The sequence below is a fragment of the Colias philodice genome, chromosome 10 (genome assembly GCF_061535455.1).
Source record: "Colias philodice isolate Cphi_HAF_F1 chromosome 10, ilColPhil1 Martin Lab GWU primary, whole genome shotgun sequence".
Taxonomy (NCBI): Eukaryota; Metazoa; Arthropoda; class Insecta; order Lepidoptera; family Pieridae; genus Colias; species Colias philodice.
In genome coordinates this window covers 7,723,721-7,751,293 of record NC_143095.1, presented here as the reverse complement: position 1 = coordinate 7,751,293, position 27,573 = coordinate 7,723,721, and the positions used below count along the sequence as shown (strand labels likewise).

The 27,573-nt window shown below is 33.1% G+C and overlaps 2 protein-coding genes and 1 long non-coding RNA gene across 10 annotated transcripts in view; 2 read left to right on the top strand and 1 right to left on the bottom strand.

The window, feature by feature from the left end:
* Positions 1-27,573, bottom strand: part of CenG1A (Centaurin gamma 1A) — a 138,784-nt gene that overhangs the window by 29,017 nt on the left and 82,194 nt on the right. The gene's annotated exons all lie outside the window — the stretch shown is intronic.
* On the top strand, positions 2,177-11,676 carry LOC149485305 (uncharacterized). 7 transcript variants are annotated; one of them, XM_089700068.1, is made up of 14 exons: positions 2,179-2,890; positions 3,086-3,163; positions 7,028-7,733; positions 7,824-8,165; positions 8,241-8,682; positions 8,841-9,217; positions 9,354-9,561; positions 9,688-9,851; positions 9,949-10,162; positions 10,302-10,387; positions 10,465-10,523; positions 10,608-10,690; positions 10,767-10,849; positions 10,926-11,673. In XM_089700068.1, the coding sequence occupies exons 1-10, from the start codon at positions 2,781-2,783 to the stop codon at positions 10,346-10,348; spliced, it is 2,688 nt and encodes an 895-aa protein (XP_089556194.1). In that variant the 5' UTR covers positions 2,179-2,780; the 3' UTR covers positions 10,349-10,387; positions 10,465-10,523; positions 10,608-10,690; positions 10,767-10,849; positions 10,926-11,673. The 7 variants fall into 7 exon arrangements, with proteins under 7 accessions (XP_089556197.1, XP_089556194.1, XP_089556192.1 ...); XM_089700066.1 differs by having other exon boundaries at positions 2,179-2,606; positions 2,763-2,890; positions 10,465-10,690; positions 10,926-11,671; XM_089700065.1 differs by having other exon boundaries at positions 2,179-2,667; positions 2,763-2,890; positions 10,465-10,690; positions 10,926-11,671.
* Positions 16,421-17,690, top strand: LOC149485304 (uncharacterized). Its single transcript, XR_016316204.1, has 3 exons — positions 16,421-16,841; positions 16,968-17,029; positions 17,104-17,690. It is a non-coding gene; the product is annotated as an uncharacterized LOC149485304 (long non-coding RNA).

Sequence of the window (27,573 nt, the reverse complement as noted above, 5' to 3'; positions counted from 1 at the left end):
AATTTCTTGTGTTGTGAATTTATTTTTGTATGCTATGCATTTTAATTGAATCAAATTGCAATATTTCTCTAGTATGCATTTGAGACTATATTGTAATAATTGATCGTGGGTAGGTATAGTAATTAATTATTCTAATAACGCAATTATATTTTCGGTGGGATTCAAAACAAAAAATTGGCCCGTGATTTTTATGAAATTTCACCACATTGCAAATGATATATTATACAATTACAATTACAATTATTATAAATCGGTAAACTATCAAAGTAGGTAATCACAAACTTGCAAAATATGCTTTTCCGAATTTTCAGACAGACACACAATTTTATTAGTTTGTTTTAGCAAAGTAGGTACCTATACCTATACGCTTACGTCGCGCGTCGCGTCGTCGAAAACGGTGCGCCCAGAAACAAACATACCTAATTCAGTTACAATCCTTTTTTTGTTCCGTAATACATATATTGTATTCTAATACGATTTTTTTTATTCGTCGGCCAGTTCTACTAGGTATAAAAAGATAAAATTGAAGTATAATTATTGTAGCGACAGCCATATGTTACTATGTTTTCGTAAATATGTTTTTTTCACCTTCCTGGTTATTTTCACATAATCTTATATATATATAAATGAATCGCAAAATGTGTTGGTAAGCGCATAACTCGAGAACGGCTGAACCGATTTCGATAATTCTTTTTTTATTATATTCCTTGAAGTACGAGGATGGTTCTTATGTAGAGAAAACGTAAATATGTACCACGGGCGAAGCCGGGGCGGACCGCTAGTAAATAATAAAATAATAAATAGTGTATTAGATTTGTTATTGTATCTTGTATACCTACGAATAATTATTCTTACGTCTTGTTGGGAAATGTTCAAATACCTACCTATTGAAATAATTTACTGTTACAAATCATTAGTGTTATTAGGTAGTTTTGAGTGAATAGGCATGGATCAGAAATTCAGAATATAATATGCTACTAACTACTCAAATACATACATGTTTTGATAAAAAAAAAACAATAGTGTAATGTAATAAAATAAAACTGCGTTTTATTGTAATCAATTTAGACATTATTTATTTTCCAAAATTAATGATGAATAAAATAGTTTACGCCAACAAATATGTATATTGTATAACTTTTATTTTTATAACAATCGTTCATAATAAACCGTACTCAAGTAGCGTTTTGATTCTCACGCAACGTTGCCGCATCGCATGACAGTATGGTTAGGGAGCCAGGTGCAAATTTGGTTAACTATTTCCTCTCAAGAGATAATTCGTCAGACGCATGAGAGTATAGTATTATAAAGCCTCGTGAACGTCAGCTGGCGCTCGGTTGGGGGGGTGAGCGGTTGTAGCCTCCCACGCACATAGGAAAAAAAATACATTCATTCATTCATTTCCTCTCAGCTAAAAATTTGTCAAATTGTAGCTAACCCAATATCTCAACGAAAAAAAATAGTCAGCTGGTTACAACATGGTGTATTATACGTCAGCTGGTGTCTCGAACATGAAAGTTAAATTTAAAGAAAAATTTATTTTCCGTTATTTCCTCTCAAACAAAAATTTACCTGATGATAGCTTATATGTAACTGTGGATAAATATATATGTCAGCTGGCTGTATCTTGGTGGAAAAACCGTCAGCTGATACGGGAGGCTACAACCGCTCTTCCCCCCAACCGAGCTCCAGCTGACGTTCACGAGGCTTCATAATACTATACTTTGATGCATTTTACTAATTACCGCTTGAGAGGAACTTGGTCATAAAATCTGCTGCTGGCTCCCGGACCATAGCAATTGCGCGCGCGACGTTGCCACACAAACACCACTGAGTTATAGAGGTCAGTGACCGTCAGTGACAAACACTATGGATACCTACGCTCGCGAATGCAAATTCGGTGATTTACTAATTATTGATAATCATTGAATTCGTTTTGAAATAGCCTGTACTTTGTAATTTTTAGTGTTATAGACATTTATAAAATGTGGTGCTCATTTTTTTGTAATAAATCATCCCGCTAACGCTATTGTATTTTCGTTGTTTTATTTCAAGTGAACACCTATACAATTTTGTCACGAGCCACCTCTGGCCTCTGGGTGAAATAAACAAGTCAAATGATTTTTGTTCTAATTGTATTTTGGTAGTAACTAGTTTGTTTAGAATTTACATTACCATTGTTTTTTACCTACTATATTTAAACTACGAAAGTAGTCACAAACTTGCAAATATTGGCAAAATATGCTTTTCCGAATTTTCAGACAGACACACAATATTATTAGATTGTTTTATCAAAGTAGGTAGGTATACCTTACTTGCTCAGTGGTATACCTATAACTCTACTCGTACTCCGTTCACGTCGCGCGTCGTCGAAAACTTATGGTGCGTTCAGAAACAAACATAATTCAGTTACTTACAATCCTTTTTTTTTGTTCCGTAATTAAAATAAATCGCTAATCTAATAAGATTTTTTTTATTCGTCGGCCATTTATACCAGGTATATAAAGATAACATTGAAATATAAAGATAAGTAAATTTTACTGTAATATTTTATTTTTCTAGATCTTATTTCAGAACGCAACTCAATCATAAAGGATTCTGACTAGGTAAGTACCCTAGGTATCTTTCTTCAATTCACTTGCGAATTGCGATCTTTCAATACATATGGTTGTGACTTACGATATTATTATATTTTATTCAAATACTGAGTGTCTAAAAGTAAGCATTCTTTCGTTTTTCATTTGTTTTTCATTTGTTTTCAGATTTAGATTACGCCTAAAATGTCTGTTCGAACAAGCAAGGCGTCGTACAGGCAACACGGATATTCGGGGGCGCGCAAATCTTTGAAACGAGTTCGAAGTTCAATGAAGAGATATTATGGTGAAGGGAGGTAAGTGAACCTGCATAATACAACTAATTCTGTTTCTGGCTAAGAAGCCAGAAACAGAATTAGTTACGAAGACGTAAACACGGCCAAGTTTGGATGTAGGGATTTCGCGCTATTTCACGATGACACGAGGTATCTATTTATTTACCTACCTACATTTTCGGCATGCAAAAGATTCATTCATATATTGTATTACAGCCGTGTGAAAGTTTGGCGTACTGAAGAAACGAAGAAGAAGCCAGTGAATGAAGAAATCGTCATAGATAACTCTATAATGTATGTATCAATTATGCATGGTTTATTGTTGCTCATAAAAGGAACACTACATGTAGGTATAATCCCCGCAAATTGCTAATGCGCCTGGCCGCCATTTTGATGACGGGTCGGAGTGTAGCCTTGGGGGCGCTAGGGATCTGGACAGACGAAATTTTGAAATTTTTTTTTTTAGTCAGTATAACATCTATTTTTTATGGTTTTATCGGCAAGAATAGGCTAAAATAAACCCTTTTTATTCTTTGTATTTTTTCTCTAAGGTTGATAGTTTTCGAGATAATCGAGTTATAATATACTCATTTACAATGGGATCTGGACTTAGTCGAAATTTAGAATTTTTTTTTTAGTCTATATAATACCTATTTTTTATGGTTTTATCGGCAAGAATAGCCTAAAATAAACCCTTTTTATTCTTTGTATTTTTTCTCTAAGGTTGATAGTTTTCGAGATAATCGAGTTGTAATATTATACTCATTTACAAAGGGATCTTCTTATAGTTATGTAGGGTCAGTAAGTTGTCATGTGTGCTGCTTTTAGTCTAAAACCATAAGATGGCGTAAAAAACCCACGAAATATTGATAAAGGAGAAAATAGATCTAGGATATACGTATTATACTTGTAGCGACGACAAGCCAATTTATGAGTTATCGAATTTCAAGTGTAACGCTAAGAAAGTTCACACGGTAACTCATATATAAACAGTTCGTGCGTTATGCACAGTCAGTTAAGGGCTTGTCGGGACGCGGGTTGGTCGCATTAGGTCGAATATTAATTACATACGAATATATATATGTAATTAACGAAATATAACCTTTGCGTAGTTATTTCATCTTTTATTACACCCGCACATAACAAGCCCCTACATTGGTGACCCCCGACGAAAAGTGAACATTATTATAGTGAATTGCATAGATTTCGTTTGTGTGATTATTTAATTTATTGATTAAATAAAAATTTAATTCAAAATGAATCCGGCAGTTCCAGTTAGAGCTGTTTCGTCGGTACAGTTAAACCTTCTCGAGCAGTTAGCACAATTAAAGCAGCGGGTAAACCAGCTGGAATGTGCAGGCTCGAGAGGCAGATCGTTTAGTGGTCGAAGGTATGGGAATCGCGCGCATCGCTCCGCATCCCGAAGTCGCGATCGTGCAGGGATATCAAAACAGAAAAATCCCAATTGGCTATGTTTTTTCATTACTGCTTTAAGCATATCGCCAGATTGTACTATCGTCAACCTTGTGCGTGGCAGAAGCAGCAGGAGAGCCGACTTTTAATAATTTTACCAGTGTCGAAAAATAACCAATCCGCGAGTGAGTGTACTGTGTAGTGATTATAAAGTGTAGTTTAGTGTAATTAAGACATTTGGTACTAAGTTAATGACTTTAGATCTTAGTTTACGGCGACCGTATAAATGGTCATTATTTTTTATCGCCGAGGTATTTCAAACTATGTTTTTGTTTATAAAGTGCAGATTTTTTTAGCACCCTAGGGCCGATGCATCGCTCGCACTTATGACGGACGCATCGGATACTCATGTAGGTTATTTTTCTAAGAATCTATCTAAGATTGAACGCAAGTATAGTACGTATATAGGGAGTTATTAGCAATTTACTTGGCTATTCGTCATTTTCGGAATATGGTCGAAGGACGACAGTTAGCGGTGTATACGGATCACAAACCGTTAATTTATGCATTTTCTAAAGTAAATAGCGAGAAAGAGTTACCCAGACGTACACGACACTTGATATTCATTAGTGAGTTCACAACGGATTTGAAACACGTTAATGGGCAAGATAATGTCGTTGCAGATTTGTTATCACGAGTCGCAACAATAAGTTGTCCCACTGTAATAGATTACGCAGAACTTGCTTAGAATCAACAACAAGATTCTTATATGTTACAATTATCTAATTCGAAAGACGCTAATAATAGGTCAAAGAAAATTATGTTACCGGAAAGTGGTACATTTATTTATTGTAATTTAGATAATGATAAAATTAGACCCTACTTGACTGATAAATTTCGACGTATTGCTTTTGATAGTGTACATAATTTATGTCATCCCGGAATAAGGACTACACGCAAATTGATTCAAAATCGTTTTTATTGGCCAAATATGAATCGTCACGTTGGCCAATGGGCTAAAACATGCATTGAATGTCAACGATCGAAAGTTAATCGACATACAGTGTAAGGTTTAGGATCGTTTCTGCAGTGCGATAGGTTTGAACATATTCATGTTGATTTAATTGGACCTTTACCCACTTCACCCGAAGGTTTTAGGACGTATTGCCTAACCATAGTGACAGGGGGACGCGATGGCCAGAATGTTTTCCTACGAGATATATAACTGCTGAAACGATTTCGCGTGTAATATATGAAGGATGGATCTCTCGTTTTGGTTGTCCGAAAAAGCTAACAAGCGATCAAGGACGCCAATTCGAAAGCCAATTATTTGCTACACTAATGAAGTTATTAGGTATTAATAAATTACGTACGGAACAACTTTACGATTACCAGGTGATTATTACGATAAAAAATCGAGTTTAGAAATAAATAGCAGTCTTGAGTATGCAAGTAAATTACGAGACTCTATTAGGAAATATCAGTCAGTAGCTATTAGGCAAAATGAAAGACGGAACATATTTATTCACCCCGATTTAGAAAAGTGCGATTATGTTTTTGTAAGAAACGACGCAGTACGTAAGCCTTTATAACCAACATACGACGGTCCTTATCGTGTGTTGAGTCGAGAGGAAAAGGTATTTTACATTCAAATGACTGGCAGGAAAGTTAGAATATCTGTAGACCGTCTAGAACCTGCATATTATTTGAATGATGATAGTGATACGATATCTGGGGCAGATACTGAGGTTCCGTTACAAATTCCAAGTAGCGAATTGCCTAATACACATACCACGCGTAGTGGAAGAGCTATACGATTACCAGTACGATTTAGGTAATAGTATTGTATTTGTAATTTTTTCAACTATTTTATATTTATTAGAATTACGATGATTATAAGTATTCTTAAGTCTTCTTAGAAATGTATAATAAATACTTACTAATCAACACATCGTATTTAATAAATAATAGAACTTAAGTAATTTTGAAACGAGTTCATTGTTTAACGTTTTAAGTATGGTATTTCAAATTTATGTTTGTGTTGAGTTTTGATTGAAATGTTTACTACTTAGAAATTTAAGTACTTTTGATTTATGGCTTATGAGTGTATAGTAATAGCCTTTGTAATATTAAACGATACAAGTGTAAAGAACGTATTGAGATTTGAAATGTTGACGTTACTAAGTGTTAATTGACGTGTAACAATAATCGCACGCCACTTAGAAGACCCAACCGAGTTTTTGTAATAACATAAATAGTTTAACGAAATTAGGTGTTAACTGTAACCACTTGTATACGTTATGATTGATTTATATTGTGAACATTTTTTATACTTTATATTGTAAACATTTTGTAATCTTACATAGCGACATTTTATATACATTTGTTTATTGTTTAGTTTAATTGTAAGTTTTTATACTTGTATACCCTTTTTATTTTTTAAGGGGGGAATGATGTAGCGACGACAAGCCAATTTATGAGTTATCGAATTTCAAGTGTAACGCTAAGAAAGTTCACACGGTAACTCATATATAAACAGTTCGTGCGTTATGCACAGTCAGTTAAGGGCTTGTCGGGACGCGGGTTGGTCGCATTAGGTCGAATATTAATTACATACGAATATATATATGTAATTAACGAAATATAACCTTTGCGTAGTTATTTCATCTTTTATTACACCCGCACATAACAAGCCCCTACATACTTTTATTATGGTTAGATCACAATTTGTTTCTTTTCTTTCAGTACCCAGAATACACAACTAAGAACATATGCTCGTGTAAAACCGAAAATCCGCCTAGAGGCCACCTACAGTGCTCCTAGTACTAGCACAATGACAGCTGAACCTGTGGTTGAACCTGTAGAGATTAATTGGCCGCAACCTGATCCGGAAATTGATTCATTTCAATTGATTGTGGAACCTTGTCAAAATAAATGTTTATCTGGAATATCTGGGTATCGCATTGTGGACTTGAAGCATGTAATACAGTGGGCATTTCTTATGGAAAGACATCGAAATATGTGTGAATCTTCACAAATTGAATTTGTTAGTGAAAGGCTTGATGGATTTAGAAGTGAATTGATTTTCAAGTGCAGTATGTGTGATAAAGTGTGGAGGCATTTTACGGAGAGCAGTGATAAAATAAATACTGCATTTGTGTGGGCAACTGTCACATCTGGTAGCTTCTACACTCAAGCAGCTCATATCACAAGTCTTATGGATATTCCAACAATGTCAGCTAACAAATTTCGTCGTATTGAAAAAAAATTAGGCAGTGTGTGGTTTGAACATTTGACAGAGGAAATTAAAATAGCTGGTGAACAAGAGAGATCAATTGCAATACAAAAAGGTCATGTGTCTTCAGACGGAGTTCCATTTGTTACTGTATATGTAGATGGAGGATGGTTGAAAAGGTCATATGGGCATAACTTTAATTCATCATCTGGTATGGTAAGTTAATATTTTACTAAAACAAATTTAGTTCTTTATGACATTTTTGTTATGTACATTATTTTTACGAGTGTTGCTTTTCATTTCCAGGCCTGCATTATTGGTAAAGAAACTAAAAAATGTCTATTTCTTGGTGTTAGAAACAAATATTGTTATACATGTCAATATTATGAGAGGAGAAACCTGGATATGAAAGCACATAACTGCTGCAAAAATTTTACTGGACCATCTACAGCAATGGAATCAGATATTATTGTGGAAGGTTTTCAAAAGAGTGAAGAAATACATCAACTTCGCTATTTGAGTTTTATTGGTGACGGAGACTCCTCGGTGTTTGCAAAATTGAAAGAGAAAGTGTCATATGGGAACATAATAAAAAAAATTGAATGCAAGAATCATGTTATCAAAAACTATACCAGTGCACTCTACAAGGTAAATTAATAAATCAAATTTGTAAAGTCAAATTCAAGATCAGTGAATTCTGTATTTATATTTTGTGCTTTTTAGATCTTGGCCAACACTAAACTCCCTCTTTCTGGGCGAAATATTCTGAAGCCGAAGGTGATGAAGCTTACACTAGTAGCACGGAAAATTATCATGTGTAGCAGTGAGCATACTGCTATGGCAGCAGATTTGAGAAATGTCCCACTTCATGTATTCGGAGTACATGAAAACTGCAAGGATTATTACTGCAATGTCAATAAAACATTAACAGATGGAAGTGAAAAGAGGGAAGAAAATCATGTAGAAAGTCTGAAAAATAATGCTCCAGAGGTGTGGGCTCTGATTTATGCAGCCAATGAAAAAATTGCTTTGAAGGCAGGTCGTTTGTCTAATGAGACAACAAATGTGGCAGAAAACTTTATGAGCGTAATAAACAAATTCAACTGTGGAAAACGAATAAGTTTAGGAAAAGGGGGTTCTTACCAGCGGCGTGTTCATGTGGCAGGTAAATATACAGTAATAACAGTCAGGAATTATTAGAACCAGCAAGAAATTCTTTGATTGTGGCTATGGAATATCATTATTCTCCAGCCCATTTATTCTAATTTATATGCAATATGCAACATGTCTTTTTTGAAATATAACATTTAAATATGTTTTCAGGCCTATCACTTGCTAAGGGACACAAATGGCATGAAACTGCATGGAAAAAGCAGACCACACAGAGTCCAGGGACACATTTTAAAAAGTACATAAAACGGAAGGAACAGAGCAGAATACGACAGCAATCTTCGACACGCAAACGATTATTTGCTCCAAGAGAGAAATCCCAACCAGATAAGCACTATGGACCCGAAGCTTGTGATCCTATTGATATTGATGAAGCACAGTTGAAAATACAGTGTGAAGAACGGCTAACAGAATTCCAAAAGTCACCAGAAGACATTGCTTTGATTGAAATCTCCACTGTAGGACAGCATGATAATGATTTATATAATACTCATAGGAGTGACCGTTTGACTGCCAGTCAATTTGGAATGGTGAGTTGTGTGGTGTGATAATGATGTTAGCAGAAATGTATATAAACATATATTTCTGGTAAAATATCTAGAAAATTAACATTTCTAAAGTAAACCATAACATGCATTTAGTTTTTCTGGATATTTCTCTTCACAGGTTTGCAAACGCCGTACCACCACGCCATGCCACAATCATGTAAAGGATATTCTGTATAAAAAGAATATTTGCACGAAAGATATGTTATATGGGCAGCAATATGAGAATGTAGCAAAAAGCATGTTCATGCAACAATATAATAAAATTGTCAGACCTTCAGGTCTTTTTATTGATGAAGAATTTGGATTTTTAGCAGGTAGTCCAGATGGTAAGTTTTTCTTTATCAAACTTCAATCTTCGTGTTTAGCAAAGATAATAACTATGTAGTTATAATTGCGAGAAAAAAAAAACAGTGTTTTCTCAGTGTTTTATATTTTATGATAATTTGCTACAGGTATAATTGAAAATGAGAGAGCTATTGTTGAGATCAAGTGCTTTCCATCATTAGCTAGGAGAGATCAAAGCCTAGAAGCAGCTGCACTAGAAAAGAAGAATTTTCCTCTAAAACTGGATAATAATGTTTTAGTCATGAATAAAAAGCATGATTATTACCATCAAGTAAATTAAAATTCTATTACATGACACATTAAAATTCTAAACAAGACACTAATAGGTATAATGTGAAATTTCTTACTATATTCAAATTTTATTTCAGATCCAAGGACAAATGCGTGTCAGCAAAATGAATAAGTGCTACTTCATATGTTTTATTTCAGTCACTAAACCTTTGACTGTAATAGAAGTTTGTCGAGATAATGAATTTATCAGTAATATGATGCCCAAATTATCTGAATTTTTTAAAAACTGTATTCTGCCTGAAATAATATTGAGACGTGTTCAAAAAAATGCGAAATGTATAGATTTGAATGGTATGTACACTCACAGTTTTATTTACTTCATAAAGCCCATCAATATGTTCCAACTGGTGGGACACAGGCCTCCTTTACGTGAAAAGATCTGAATAAAAAATATTATATTTAGATATAATAAATTATATTATTATTCCAGTGAAAAATGCTCCTGCAACATCAATTGAAAATTCAAGCAAAGAATAGAAGGCGATTTTTATTTTAGAGCAAATTTGGAGATTGATGGTACTACCATTTTGAAGTGAATGCCAAACAGTATTTGTCAAAAAGTAACAAATATATTTAGTATGTTTTCTTTGCAGCACCAGTGTAGCAGTGGTTTCAAGACAGGAAGTTTCAAGGCAGAGAGTGAAATCAACAAGTCAAATGATTTTTGTTCTAATTGTATTTTGGTTGTAGTATTTGTCAAAAAGTAACAAATATATTTAGTATGTTTTCTTTGCAGCACCAGTGTAGCAGTGGTTTCAAGACAGGAAGTTTCAAGGCAGAGAGTGCAGTGGAGGTACCGTCAAGTTTTGGAGATTGATGGTACAACCGTTTGAAATGAATGCCAAACAGTATTTGTCAAAAAGTAACAAATATATTTAGTATGTTTTCTTTGCAGCACCAGTGTAGCAGTGGTTTCAAGACAGGAAGTTTCAAGGCAGAGAGTGCAGTGGAGGTACCGTCAAGTTTTGGAGATTGATGGTACAACCGTTTGAAATGAATGCCAAACAGTATTTGTCAAAAAGTAACAAATATATTTAGTATGTTTTCTTTGCAGCACCAGTGTAGCAGTGGTTTCAAGACAGGAAGTTTCAAGGCAGAGAGTGAAATCACAAGTCAAACGATTTTTGTTATAATTGTATTTTGGTTGTAGTTTGTATAGAATCTACATAACCACTGTATATTTCTTTTTATTTTGTATTTACTGTAAAACCAGAAGGTGAAAAATACTTCATTAGGCATACATGCTTACTAGCTAAAAGCAAAATCATATGTTACTATGTTTTAGTAAAAGTTACTTATTTGTAATTTAATCCAGTATTTTTTATCTTGTTTTAAAGTAGTATGTTATATTGTATTTCTTAATTGTAATTTAATATTATCCATACAAAAAAAATAAATAAAAAGCAAAAAATGTCTCTGGACTATAATCCAGAGGTGGCGCGAACACCCTGTGATGACGGGTGCCTTTTAAAAAAAAAAAAAAAAATGTTACTGAAATAATTTACTTATCATTAGTGTTATTAGTTTTGAGTGAATAGGCATGGATCGGTATATTCTTCTTCAAATACATGTTTTGATAAAAAAAACAATAGTGTAATGTAATAAAATAAAACTGCTTTTTATTGTAATCAATTTTGACATTATTTATTTCCCAAAATTACAATAAAATAGTTTACTTACACCAACAAATATAACTTTTATTTTTATAACAATCCTACTTCCTACTAATGCGAAAGTTTGTGAGGATGTGTATGTGTGTGTTTCACGCAAATACTACTGAACCGATTACAATGAAATTGAGCACACATATAGAACGTAACTTGGACACATTGAATAGGTTTTATCCCGGAAATCCCACGGGAACGGGAACTATGCGGGTTTTTTTTTAAATGCGGGCGGAAAGCTAATCGTTCATAATATAAACCGTAGCAGGTGGCGTTTTTAAGTTTTGTCTACCCATACAGAAAAATGGAAAACTTGTTTTAGATTCACGCCATCTAGAGTTAAATCTTTATCATTTTTGTATACGTCTGTGTTTCACGATTCACGCCATCTAGAGTTAAATCTTTATCATTTTTGTATACGTCTGTGTGTGTAAACGACCCTGTATGCAATGACAGATGTTAAAACGCATGGTTTTACCGAATTGGGTGGATTTTAAGGCAATGATATGACATATTTAAATAAAATATAATATTCAGTAATCGCCATGACTATTCCTACGACCTTAATCTTTTCCAATTACGCAAAAACTCAAATAAACTAGAAATGTAGAATTCAGCGCCATCTAGCGGGACATTGGCTGGGAACAGATCGTAGCAATCACCTTAAGTATGGATTGTCGAAGTGTTTATTCAAAAATGTGCTAGTTAATAAATACGTCGACGGAATAAAACCAGCCAAAATGGCCAAAGTTAATTTAATTACGCTTAATTTTGATTCTACTACTTTATAAGTATGTAGATATTTTTTTGAAGGCCGAAAATAAAGTTCACATTGATTAGGAATTTTTAAATTAAAGTCCAATACTGCGTCTCTTTGTCACAATAAATATTAGAACAATGAGTAAAAAAATCGATTCTACGGTTTCCGCTTCGCCATTGAAATCACAAATAGGATTTGTTTTACTAAGACCTCGTTTTGGAAGGTCACTTCACAATAGTCACGAAGCTAATCTATTGTTTATAAACATAAAATTACTTATACTTTGAGCAAACCTGTTTTTCTGCGACACAGTTTTTATTTGACTTTTATTTTTTGCAAATTCGACGAAACGTGTAAAGTGTTGTTTTATTTTAAACTAACATTATGTCAAAGATTAACGAATAGAAATAGTAATCGAATAAATAATTAATTAATACCTAAATGGCATAGGAATGGGAAAAAGTGTTTCAATTTCACTAAATTGCATTCGTATGTATCGATGATAAGATCGTGGTTTGATACAAAGTTATCCTTAGTCACAAAAGCGGTGAAGTCATAGTTTTAATTATACACCAGAAATCAATACAGACGTCTCCAGCTCGGTAGTAAATTAAAGTTTACAAGACATATCTGAACTACAAAATGTTATTCATGATCATAAATCGGATTTCGCTTTTCATCTTCATCGGGAGCGTGTGACGTGAATAGTATTTAAAATAGAGCGTGAGACGCATCTGCCTCCTACTTTATACAATTTAGATATAAAAACTGCTCAAAGAGATCAAAATAGATACAATTCTATCGCCTATGAAATAGTTATAAGTGTTATTTTCGCGTAGAGATCGATGACCGATCGGAAAAAATATTGTGGAAAAAATAATGGTCGCTTAGAAGTGGACACACGCGGCGCAATACGTAAGGGCTTGTGTTATACAATATTGTTGAATTATTGTATCATTAAATTTATAGCATTGGTATTTGGTAAATGGTACCTATTCGTTGAAAGGATCTAAATAGACAGAAGGTACGATAAAACGCATTAATTAACTACTTACTCGTAAGTCGTTAATAAGTGAATTATATGTACCTAGTCATTTATATATTTTTAATATGGTGACCTGATAAAACAATGAGCTCATCTTTGATGGCTTAACACGATGTTTCGAACATCTGGTATATTATTATGTTTTATATTTATGTGCATTTAAGAAATAAACACATTTATTATTTGCATAATTAATCTCTTATTAAATATATATATTTATTTTATATTTATCCTTATCCTTATTATATTTAAAAGGATACGTACCAATAGCTCATTCTTTTTTATGCATTTTGGATTGAAGTGGAAACTTAGAAAATATTATATTGCTTATATCATTCATCAATAACATTTTTAAATCGTACATGACTTTTAGAATTCATTTACATAGCTTTGGAAGTCTAATCACGTCTAATACAAAAATTGTTATCTTAACTCTACATTAAACGTACTTTCTCAAATATTATTAAATATTTGATGTTTTGATAACATGATTTTAGTATATTTCGATAGAAGAGAAGCCTGACAACATTGTATAACCCTGTGAATGTCACCACGCCTGCGGAGGCTTGGCGGTTTGACCTACTGAAGCCCCACATCGCCGGATTAGGGGTACAAAATCGGAAAAGGGGTAATGGCCATTTGACATCGTGACTTCCGCTCGTTTTTAGCTTATCATAATGGATTCCATCAAGGATAGAGGACAAATATCGTGATCCAAATCGGCCAAATAAATTTTGAAAATTTACGTGTAAATTTTTAAACGGGTTAGGTTCAAAATATGAAATTTTAAATAATTAGGTAAGTATATTTAATATTTAAATAATTAAGGCTATGTAGTTCCTTAAATATATTGCAGGATATGCACAATAATACGTACAGGATATGCGAATTAAAGATTAAAGATACCTAAATTGAATCATCCGTGATTCAGTTTGTAAAATATAACTCATATACGAGTACATAAACAAAAGTGTCCAGAAGCAAACATGGAACCCACGCGAAATACTATAAATTATTTCATAAACATAATATTTTAGATTCATTTTTAAATTTGGTACGTTTATGTAGAGAACAGTACTACAGAAAACTTATTAAGTAACTAGGGTCTATTTATCACCTGGAGAATTAATTAAACCTCAAAATATTGACAAGACACTCAGCTCTCAAGAACCAACAATAAACGCGAGACAAGCTCGTACACACGATGCAATAACGAAATCACAACTCTCAAGAGCAGTAATTTAATTAAAACGAACAATAGCCGACTGTCTGTCTTGCTATACATCTGCTTGCTCTGATTTGGGTACCTGTATAACATCTGCCATCCGACCAGAACACCTTTTGTGCGATCCCTTCGCGAATAGATTACGAAATCTTTCATACTCGCGCGGTAAGCGAAACCCTATTCTTGGCTAGTGACGCAATCGTTTATCGGCCTTTATCGATGTTGTGATGTCAGGAGATATCGATAGATTAGTTGTTTATTTCCTTGTTTAGATTTTATCGATGATTGCATTAAGGGTAATGATCTGATTTATTTTGAATGGGGTTATTTGAATTGAACTTGTTACAAAAGCTTCCTAGTATCAAAGTATAATATAGAATATTCAATAAATTGCTAATTCTTCAGATAATCATACAAATAAAAGCAATGGCTTTTTATTTTTTTATAAAGCATACCAAAAACCACAAAGCTTAAGCTAAATTATTGTATGTAAAGTAATTTATTATTAAAACTAGGCGAAGTATCAAAATCTATTTAGATTATCATGTATAACCTGAATACAGAATAAAAATATACTGGAAGTATTATTCAGGGCATTTAACAAATTCGGCACACAGCGTATAAATAAGTTGATCTAAATCCGATAAATATTATAATCTATTTTATCACATCACGTTACACATAGATAAGAAAGTAGAGTGCACCTAGTCTAATCTTTTTCTCAAACAGGGAAATCTTTTTTGTTCGATAGGAGCTAACAAAGGGCGTTTACCGTTTCAGTATTTTATAATCACTACTTACAATTTGTCAACTAGTAAAATACACATCGACGATATCCGTTTATCGATAAATCAGCAACATCCCTAAGTTCGCCCCTACAAGACCACCTCTCAATGTTCATAATTATATGTTTTCTGATACGTGAATTTCTTATTCGTTTGGATCATTATTAAGTCATTATTGTCGGTTACCCGGCAACGCCTACATTTTTTCTCAATCAACAATAAACGGGGGCCCTTTCACACGGTTTAATGATGTTTATATTATGGTTAATGACAAAACAGTATGAGAAACGAAGAGACGACCGACTAGTGTGATTAATTATAAAAAAAATATATTAAAAAATTAATTTTTGCTCTATTTAAACTCTCGAAGCAATTTTAAAACTTTTATATAGGTAGATGTTGGCGTAAATGAAACCCATTTGATTCTCTCTCATCTAAAAGTACATGAATTTGGAACATTGTCCGAAGAAAATTTGTGTTTTAAATCTTAAAATGCAAAAATAGAGTTCGATAAAATATTATAATATCTAACTTCATTATCTGAAAAATGATAACAGACATCACTAAATTTAAATGCTATTCCTTTTATAAATTTAACTTTTTTCGTTAATCGTTGTTTCATCTTCGGAGGGAACAGCAACGAACAAGAACTTTTTTTTTAAATTCAAATTGTATTCGGCCTTGTTTCACCACTATTCCCCAACATAGTAACACGCGGGCGGTTCCCGCGCTAAGTGGGCACTTGAATCAGAACGCGTGCTTGCCAGCGCTATTTCGCGATTGAATCGATGAGGGACAATCGTTTCCGTTTCCTGCTCTGTATGAGCACGTGCGACGTTTTCAAAATGCGTCGGCATTCGAACTTTGAACATGGAATCGGGATAATATTTGTAATATTATTATGTACGTTTCCTTAAGGTGATGAATTAATTTTTCTAACATTTACGGCCCTTTTTAAACCTTCGTAATTTTTATATTATTAAAGTTGTCGTGATGAAAATTCTTGACAAGAAAGTTCAATAGTAACACAATTCGTCTACCGTTTTAGAAACATGATTCCATGATATTTTCTCGATAGAAAAAAAATACAAAGTTGTCATTGTTATTTTTTTTTAATCTCTGGCATCTTCAAAATAACAAACGTAAAGTTACGACTTTTTGGATATTAACTATAAAATATACAACCTATACGTCTACCGATTTAGAATTTTGAAATATGCGATGGTTTTGAAATAAACAAGAAATACTTGAAATTAGCGCGCGACCAGCCAATATAGCGAGAGCCGCCCTGTACCTTCCTACCCCGATCGCTGCACGAGTCATTCCCGCTACGGCCGTCACACGGGGAACTTGTGTCGCTCGCGCAATCGTAACAAAGGGTGACAACACGATAAGACAAAATGAGACAAATGGGGACAATAAAGAAAATAAGAAGAAGAAACATAAAGGTTGGAGGAAAAAGAATGCTTACAATTGGAACAAATTAATGAAGTAAGTTGGTTTTATTTTAAATTTGATGATAATTGTATTATAGACGATGTTTGATGTGTACCCCTGTTTTAAGTACATAACGAATGTGTAAGATTTTTTCATTTATAGCATAGATAATCTTTTCAGAAATCCGGAATCCAGAAGGAAAATAAACCCACTGATTGTTCACAATGTGAACCCACTCCTTCGTAAGTACCTTTATTCAGTCAAAAATGTATGTTATCAACGCTCTACTTTTTTTATCGCATGATTCCATTTTTAGCAAAAAGCAACAAAGTGCAAAGAAATAAAAAATCATGGTGAACTTAGTGGAAGCATGGTGGACGTAATATGGAACAGGAGCTCATTGGAGTAGTATTATATTTAAAAAAAATACGAAAAAATTTCAAGAATTACATTTCTTAGTAGGTGGTAGTATGTTGTATAAAGAATTTGATGTTGATATTTATTTCATTTATACTTACTACACCTGTGCGGGAAATAGCTTAGTACTAAAACAGGTTTATATTCATATTTACATAGTAATGTGAGTTTTCATTTCGAAAAATTTTGTGTAAGTACATATATTAAATTGAGTTCCTGGGTGATCTGGAAACACAATTGGGCCCGGAAGATGGCGCTGCAGTCACTCCTCCTAATCACATGAACCGATTTGGATGAATATTTGTGTGCACATTTCATTGTTGTGGGATGATTGGTTGATTCGTTTTCACATTAGCTAATATTATGTATTTTTGTTGTAAACTTAATTTAATGTTTATAATACATTATTATTGGTATAAATAAGCCAGTGTTCGTCTCACATTGCTGTACCTGCCTACCTACCCTACCAGGGTCTAACTTTGTTCTGGCTATTTTATTTTTATTATTTGTAATGAATAATTACAATTATAATAGAGTGCAAAAAATAAATACATACATGCGTCAATATATTTTGTGTTTTTTTTAAAACAATTTTTTTATTTAAAAAAATATCATTCCGACCACACCTATTATAGATAACCTGTATTATTTTGTAATAAAGTAAACATTACGAAATAATAATAATTATTAATAATGTCTAAGTAGTTGTTAAAAAGAAGATTATTTGTTTATAAGCAAGAAAATAAAATCAATAAATCAACAATTAAATAAATGTATAACAATATCTATTAGGTATAACTGTATGACGACTCCATACATGTTTGTCCCGAGTCGGCCAGCGGCAGCGCGGCGAGTTTGCAAGAATGACTTCGCGCACACCCGCGTTCGCGATAGCGAGCTATTAGACTCCGCCCGCCAAGCAGTGGATATTTTTTTGTGTATCGTCTTAATACGCATAATGTAGTATCTTTGTTCTGTAGAGGACGTAAATTGTTATGGAGAAATATTAGCTTTCAATTGACGTAGGTACCTACTATGTACGGTTGTACAATTAAGAGTAATAATTTTTTAAGTAGATATTAAGTACCTACATAAAAAAACATAATTTATTACAGTATTCATAGTGGATTAAAGTCCGTATCGTCCAGAGGTTAGCGTTTGAAATCCGCGCAAATCAACATTAATTAAGAAATGTATCAATTTCTGTTATTAAATCAAATCGAAACAAACTGATAAGAAAATCGGAACTAACTAATTATAAATAGTTCGCAACTGAAAACCTAGGTAAAACTGCATAAAGCGATCCTTTCCACAGGACAATATGGTCCATCTCGGCTGCAATTTTCCGTCCCATTTCACGGCGCCCTAACGAGATTGCGTTGTCTTTTAAAAAGTAAGTGGGTCAGGCAGTGAGGCGTCACGTCACTGGCGACCTCTAGTCCCAGAGTGGCTTTCACAATTGGCTTGACGTTCCATTTTAAAATCCCGCATTTACAGCCTTTGCTTGCGGAGCAAAATTGGAACGGACGGACCGCATTACGCTTTCAGTTTACTATGGGAGGTAATGGCTTTTTAAAGTAGCATGATCGTGAGAATGGAGTACAGAATATGTGAGAAATGATAGGAGTATGTTGAAAATCGTGGGTACTTTTATTGCACGCCTCATAAGCGAAGCGTTGAGGTGGGTACTACTGTCACTTCGCGCAAAACATCTGATTTTTCAAACTTAAAATGTCTTTATGTATCATACATTGCACTTGTAAGATAATACATACACACACATATTAAGAAAAAACACTATTTTTAACATTCATGATATTTTTGATGTCATTTTTGTTATTTAAACTAGTTAAAAAACAGTTTAAAAAAGTTCTGTCTTGGACGTCCGTGTGTCTGTATGTGCGGAGGATTTTCTTGTTAACACGATAGCGACCGAAATACTTTACTAATCGAGTCTTTTTTTTTTCTCTTACGCTTGAGTATGCTCAGGAATAGAACCCTTTCATTTTTCAGGGTCTGATTCGATGTGGTTTAATTGTTATTAAATAAACAAAAATAATAATTAATAAATAATTATTAAAAAAAAATTATGAGGCGTGCACTTTTGGATTTTCCAAATTTTCTTATTTTAAATTTCGTTCAATCTAAAGCGACAAATTCTAACACAAAGTTGTTGAACATTTTCAATATTTTGATAACAGTTCCACGTCATTTTGGATAATGTCTTCAATTACACAGTTGGTTAAAATTATAATACTCATAGTTTTCATTTATACAGAGGTGTGAGTTATTAAAATATCTATTATTTCGTTTAACTGTGCCTTATATAAATAAATAAATAAACACCTGAATAGACCTTGCTTAATTTAATTTGGCAGGATGAGTTGGCAAGGTTAATGCGTCCAAGGTTGGAAAATAGTTTCAGGAGGTCGCTAATACTAATAGATACATACGTATCAATAAAAACGTTTTCTTGTGTTTCTAGTGATAAATATTATTTACATGTAAATTATTATACAAGTCATGCAGAAGATGAAACACTGTAAAAATAAACAAACAAATCGATCGATGATGAAATTAAAATCACTTTTTCAGAAACCAATAAATCGCCGAAATAAAAAGTTTAATATCCTTATTGAACTCTGAATACAGTACAGTTCAATCAACCAACCTTGTTGATATATTATGAGCTCATTATCATCATGATTCAATGACCCTGGAGATCTCACTCCCATATTGAAGTAACCTGCTGAAGATCACACTAAATAAGGCTCGAACAAACGATGCATCGGTGCAATGTGATTCATTATTTACGATAACGTCATTTATACACAAATGGTAAAGGTAAATAAAAAATATACGCTATAAATTGAACTGCGAAGTTTTTGGGAATGCTGGTTAAAAATTCTATGGCATGTAAATACATTTATCGTAAATATTTTTTTAATTCCTTTCATTAATGTTAATTCAAACAAGAAAGCTTTGCTTGGATTTTTTCGCACCAAATATCTGTATTTTAATTATTTGTCTCTAGTACATAATATTATATACCTATTTAAATATTCATAAAATAAATACTTTTTAAATATAAATGGATCGATGTATCTAACTTTACAGTTAATTTATTTCGATAAAGATCAAACAATAGAAATTACGATAAACATGACGTGATAGCTGTTAGAGCAATAAATTAGTGAATCATTCGACTCACAAATTGGAACATTACATCACGATCGAATTGAACAGTTCATTTGTGCGAAACAAGAAATCATTTTAATGAACAACAATATAATTTATTTCGTATTTTTTATTAATAAATCCATACTAATATTATAATTAAATGCGAAAGTAACTCTGTCTGTCTGTCTGTTACTCAATCACGCCTTAACTACTGAACCAATTTGCATGAAATTTGGTATAGAGATATTTTGATACCCGAGAAAGGACATAGACTACTTTTTACCCCGGGAAATAGGATAGGTTTTATCCCGGAAATCCCACGGGAACGGGAATTATGCGGGTTTTTCTAGACTGCGCGGGCGAAGCTGCGGGTGGAAAGCTAGTAAATATATATATAGTTAAAAATCTTGTGTTTTTTTATTATGACACAGGGACCAAACTCTATATCATCGATAATTTGTCGCTCTGTACTTTATTTTTATGTGTGTAAATCTTTTCATAAAAATAAAATAAGAGTTATGCAAATGTTATGAGTATATGCATTCAGGTGATTTTCTGATAGCAAGCTCAATGTGATTACAATTCCAACATACTTTTATATTTTAATAACAGTTAAACGTCTATGTATGAAAAATGGATCTAGGTTAACTTTTAAACAACAGCGAAGAGAAAACACCGCAAGGCAGTACAGAGTATTATTATACGAAGACACGAAAAAATAACTTTTTGAAGTGAAACTTCTTTATCGGGGGTGGACAAAAATTTTGTGAGACATTTTTTGCGTTACGCCGCGCGCGTTACATTTTTTGCGTTACGCCGCGCGCGTTACATTTTTGCGTTACGCCGTACTCGTGACATTTTTTTTCTTATCCCTACCACGCGTGATTCGACGTATACTTTCTCCAGCGGAGTAGGGATATCGTATCGTTTTAACGTACGTCCTACCACTTTACTTGACCGTTTTTCTATTGCACTCGTATTTATTTCCAACGCTCTATGGTGACGTGATAATATTATATTAAAGTGATCAGCACAATCAAAGTGTTTATTTTAATTATTCTAATTCCAGTGAATTTAAAAAAAAAGTAAGTAATTACATATCTTTTTCTAATACTTAGGTGTAATTATGGTATTTATTTTTCTAAGTTATTTAAAATTAACCTCACTTTTTGATTGTATTTTTCAATTTTTTCAATTTTATTTTATTATGTATAGATAATATGTATAGATACACTAGCACGTGGGTGGAATTATGTATAAATTTTTTCTAATACTTGAATGTTATTGTGGTACATATTTATTTTTCTAATTCTAAAATATTTACAGTTATTCTCAGTTTATGATTGAATTTTTTAAAACACCAACACGTGGGCGTGATCATGTTATTTATTTTTCAAGTTATTTAAGCTTAACCTCTGTCTTAATATGTATATATTATGTACTATGTGCGTCATTAATTTCTGACTGTTTCGAGATTTGATGCAAAATAAAACATTGTGTAAATAAAATTAAACAAATGAGTAAAAGTATAATTTCATAGATAACACGTTGAGAAGTTCCCTGTATAAATATATATACATATCTTGTATAAATACATACATAATATGCCTATAGATCTTTACTCAATTGTTTTATTTTATTGATTTTTTACAAATTTTATTTAAGTACACACTATTGCACGCCTCATAAGCGAAGCGTTGAGGTGGGTACTACTGTCACTTCGCGCAAAACATCTGATTTTTCAAACTTAAAATGTCTTTATGTATCATACATTGCACTTGTAAGATAATACATACACACACATATTAAGAAAAAACACTATTTTTAACGTTCATGATATTTTTGATGTCATTTTTGTTATTTAAACTAGTTAAAAAACAGTTTAAAAAAGTTCTGTCTTGGACGTCCGTGTGTCTGTATGTGCGGATCCTTTTTCTTGTTAACACGATAGCGACCGAAATACTTTACTAATCGAGTCTTTTTTTTTCTCTTACGCTTGAGTATGCTCAGGAATAGAACCCTTTCATTTTTCAGGGTCTGATTCGATGTGGTTTAATTGTTATTAAATAAACAAAAATAATAATTAATAAATATTTATTAAAAAAAAATTATGAGGCGTGCACTTTTGGATTTTCCAAATTATTTTATTTTGCACCAAATTTCGAAACAGTCAGAAATTAATGACGCACATATTATATATACGTTTTAATATAGAATATTTTTTATTTTACAACCTTTACAACTTGATCATTAGGAATTTATTACCTCTATTGTTCGAACAAAAATAAGTAACCGACTTTAAGAACGTGCCGACAATGTAAGTACACTATTGTTTCTTAGAAAACATTTTAGGAGTATACGATAATAAATCTATGACTCACGTAAACACGTGTTTGCTTGATTGGTGTCAGGTGTTCAATTATAATTTTATGAATTCAAAATTTATAAGAATAAACCTCAAACTCTCTGTCCAATCAAAATCCGCCTAAGTCGAAATCCTTTATAAGCTGAAAACGGCAGTGGCCGGCGTAAATATTCAAATAGGTAGCGAGGAGCGAAGCGACGAGCATCTGAGGTTAACTATTGAACTACCGCACGAGCCGAGCGAGCGAAGCGAGCGAGTTGCAGCAGCGGCCGGTGTAAATATTTAAATAGGTAGCGAGGAGCGAAGCGACGAGCATCTTAGGTTAACTTTTGAACTACCGCACGAGCCAAGCGAGCGAAGCGAGCGAGTCGCGGCAGTGGCCGGCGTAAATATTCAAATAGGTAGCGAGGAGCGAAGCGACGAGCATCTTAGGTTAACTTTTGAACTACCGCACGAGCCGAGCGAGCGAAGCGAGCGAGTTGCAGCAGCAGCCGGTGTAAATATGTAAATAGGTAGCGAGGAGCGAAGCGACGAGCATCTTAGGTTAACTTTTGAACTACCGCACGAGCCGAGCGAGCGAAGCGAGCGAGTTGCAGCAGCGGCCGGTGTAAATATTTAAGTAGGTAGCGACGAGCGTGTGACTAACGTATTTCTTTAATATTGTATATAGTAAATTATTTTTTGAAAAATAAGGACATAAAGAAGTTTCACTTCTTACGTGTGTACTCTAGTACACGCACACATTTTTATATTTCTTTCAATATGTACGCGTCTCCAAAGAAAACGGCTTTCCTTTTTAGAATCTTGTATTTTAATTAATTCGATATATACGTAATGCTGACATGGTTAACAGGATCTTGGTAACTTGTAATTAGAAAATTGCTTAAGTAATACCTAACTCCATAGCCTTTACTTCGAGAGTAAAGCTAAGTTTTAAATCGGCGTAAGAGTTCATTTTGTAATTCGACCATGGTGATAATAATTTAGATTTTCTTTCCTTTCTTATCCCAGAATTAAATTTTGCAGAATTTTCTACAAATATTGTATTCTTGTAAAGAGATAAAATTGCAATTGCTATTTAAATACGTAATCGATACTAGTATATTATATATTTATGTGTATGAGTAACGATGACTTAAATTCAAAAATTGGTCACATAATATATCATCATATATTCAGGGAGGCAGTAATGACACCCAGCTTCACCAAAACCGAGTTTATAGATGCAACGTAAACATATCATTAAACTTTTACACCTTCGGTCCATGCATTACAGATGAAATGTCACTCCCAATTGACCTCGCTACGATCCCCGGAGCGTCATGGGGCAAACTCCATGCGACGTAATATATCGTTGGAACCTATTCAATAACATAAGCTTTTCCCCGTGGCCACAATAAATTGTGGGACGTTAGGCCGCATTACATGAAGAAAATGAGTAGAAGCGACGTAGAACTTTTGTGAGCGAAAGTTTTGATATCCGAAATCTTTATTCATTTGATGGAAACATTATAAATATAAAACTATAGATTATTAACAACTATTACGAATTTTATAAAAAAATATATTTTATTAACTTGAGAATTGTTACAGGTACTGAACTGTTTGAATTTAACACCTACCGTAAAAATTGGCTCAACCCTAACTTTGTGAAGTACTGTGAAGTATTGACTATTCTATTAATACGATTCTTTGTTGCTTAATTAGAACAACTAAAAATGAATCAAAAAGTACAATAGTCCAATAAATATAATAAAATATACCATAATTTTCCGCTCGCGCTCGTATCATATCGTCTATTTGAGCGCAACTTCCGTAAGATGATAGGTATTAAATGAATTTATTATGACGTATGCGAAAGTTTTGCAATATTCGATAGTGAGTTGTGTAATGGACCTTTCCTTTATTGTTTAGTTACATTATTTTATTGGATTGTAAGACAATATTACATTACAAATTACAATGAATCTTCATTGTGTGTATCTCATGTGTATCTACACTATTCATCAATATTGAATGGAAAGTCGAACTAGTAGAGTTTAGAGACTTTACTTGTCATGCAACTTCTAAAATTATTGCTTTACTCATATCGTATCCATTTACTATATATAATTACTATGTATAATATAATAACCTAAACATACAGTGCAAATACGCAAAATAAAATATTCCTCCTTCTGAAATAGACAAAGTATTCATTTGATATTTTTCTGTATACTTCTCTTAGTAGTTTAACTTACCACATTAGTATATAATTAAGTACAAACTTCGTTACACATAACAAGTTTAACATAAACTTAGATATTATGTTAAGGTCATTTTTTCTATTTTCGACCTTCGCCATTACATTGTAGGCTGAATTGGTTCTATAACTTATTACGAGAACAATATAAGCTTTCCTCGCGTATTCCCTTGAAACCGAGAAGCTTATTTATTAAAGAAGACTCGGACAATCTTACAATTTATAACGCAATCTTAAGGGACCTAGAGACATGGACCATTTTCTATGTTAATCAAAAATTTCAACACGTTGATTTCTTTCTTCAATTCTTCTTATTTCTCATTAGTCAACAAAAAGTGCTACTTAACGAATAATAAAAAGGAAATAATAAAAATCCAACAAAGATACTTTTCGTGGTTCATTTGTTAGCAATGAGAATATAAATGGCAAGGCTGCAGTTCGTTCAATATTAAATGCAACCTCGGAGCTATTGGACTGGATCCACAATTGTTCGAATTGGGCCGTTCATATCGGGTCATATCACGATTCAGTAGATAATTTTGGTTCACTATTGTTATAATAGATTCCGCTCTCAACTATACTCACGTTTTAACTTGGATCAGTCAGATAGCGGCATATTTAATAATTCTTTTCTGTTTATATATAAATTTTGATACTCATTACTGATCTATATTATATTTATCACCAACAGATTACTAAATAAACTGTTTAAAATATTTGTTTTACCATCTGAATGTGGTAGGTCCAAATCAAATACATAATAGATATTTACATAATATTTTTTACGATTTTCATCGTGAAGATTTTCATTCTTACGCTAATAATATTTCATGATAATTCTGAATAATGAAGGAATACGTTTTTATACTTATGTCGAAAACGACAAAATATTACAAAACTCTATGTAGAGTACGTTATTTCAAATATATTATAAGAGAAAAAATAACTGAAATTATGCGAATAAACAGCTGAAGCAAATGCATAAAGCTACGAATGCAATTGTTTATTTGATATCTGATTTCCGTCGGAAACCGCAAAATGAATTTTCCGCGTCAAATCATTAAAATTAATATTCATAGTTTTCTAACCAGCAAAACTGAACTACGCTGTATAACTGCGTAGTTTCATACATTTCAGCATAAAACGTTTAAAATCTTAATCATTAGACCTCATTCACACGAGAGCTTTTTTAACGTCCGTTAAAAAAGCGTCCAAATAGAACAAATGCATTCCCAAGTATATGTTCACACGTCAGCGCTTTTAAAGCGCGACGCTTTTTTATCGCGCAGTGTTCTATTTTCAACGCTCGGCGTTGGGCGTTAAATAAAATAGACCATAGGAAACTTCTTACTATTATTCAGACGAGCGCTAAAAAAGCGCCGGCGCTGCGTTCAGTATGCCGCACGCTCGCTCAGCGGTGGCACGTGTTTGTTGTGCTTATAATCATCAGAAAATCGATACGATGTCGTGGATTGTTGATCCCGAACTATTAATTATAGATGTGGAGTCTCGTCCGTTCCTGTATTCAAAATCGTTATAGACATTTGAAAATAATTAAAAAAATTCCGGGGTATTGCCTTAACTCTTCGTACAGTGTCACAAACTGCCCTTTTAAGTATCTCTGTTCATTCAGAGGATGTACCCAGAATGCCTTTTGTTTTCTTTTTCGTCTTTTAATAACACAAATCGCTAGTGCCAATCTTTCCTTCTTTCTTTCTTTCAAATATACCTAACATATAAAAATTAAAACAGTAGGTATTTTTATCATATTCCTTTAAGTAACATGTTTATCGATGACGAGTTTGAACAAATACCTAAGTAGGTACCTACAAGTGGTTTATTAAGAACAAACTTTCCGAGGAATTCTAAGCAAATATAATAATATAAATATCATAAAGATATTACGCAACTGACATTACGTAATTATTTTAGCAGAAACCATTTCCACGTCTTACTGAAGCCAGAGACGAGAAATGAGTGATTTTAAAGCGTTAGTATGAACAACCACAGAGAGAACGTTTAAAAAGCGCCAACGCCGGGTTTTAACGCAACGCTTTTTTAACTCTCGTGCGAATGAGGTCTTAAAGTCTTAACCTTATAGTTTACGTAAGACATAAAGAGGCTGTTCATAATGAGATTAAACACTTAGTATATTCTAGAATATAACACGGTATCTGATAATAGAAAAGGGTTGAATGCGACGAAGTAGTACCTTTAAAGAATGTAGAGCATATTTCACTTACTCAAAAAATAAAGACCTTTTAACGGATTTTCCGTGTATGACCGTAAAGATATGTTAAAACATCTTAGTTTCCCCGTAACCATGCTCGTTCGTAAAGTGTTCGAAGCTTCCGGTTAAATAATATAATGAGGAAATCGCGGCAAAAATCCATTAAAAATTAAAACCCAAACTTTTGAATAAAATCCTTTGCATTCTCATTACGTATTCAAAGCGTTAAATCAATAAACAATAAAGGGATGCAGATGTTAGATTAATGTCAATTAACATACCTCGCAAAGCCCTAAACTAGTAAACCAATAAAAAATGTCCAGTGAATGTTTATCAAAGTTATGTAACGTAT

Excerpts from the sequence above, each read along its gene's own strand:
- LOC149485305 (XM_089700070.1), top strand. The coding sequence starts at position 2,781 with ATGTCTGTTCGAACAAGCAAGGCGTCGTACAGGCAACACGGATATTCG. Across the intron at positions 9,852-9,948 it reads AGCATGATTATTACCATCAA|ATCCAAGGACAAATGCGTGT; the intron begins GTAAATTAAAAT and ends ATTTTATTTCAG. Across the intron at positions 10,163-10,301 it reads GAAATGTATAGATTTGAATG|TGAAAAATGCTCCTGCAACA; the intron begins GTATGTACACTC and ends TTATTATTCCAG.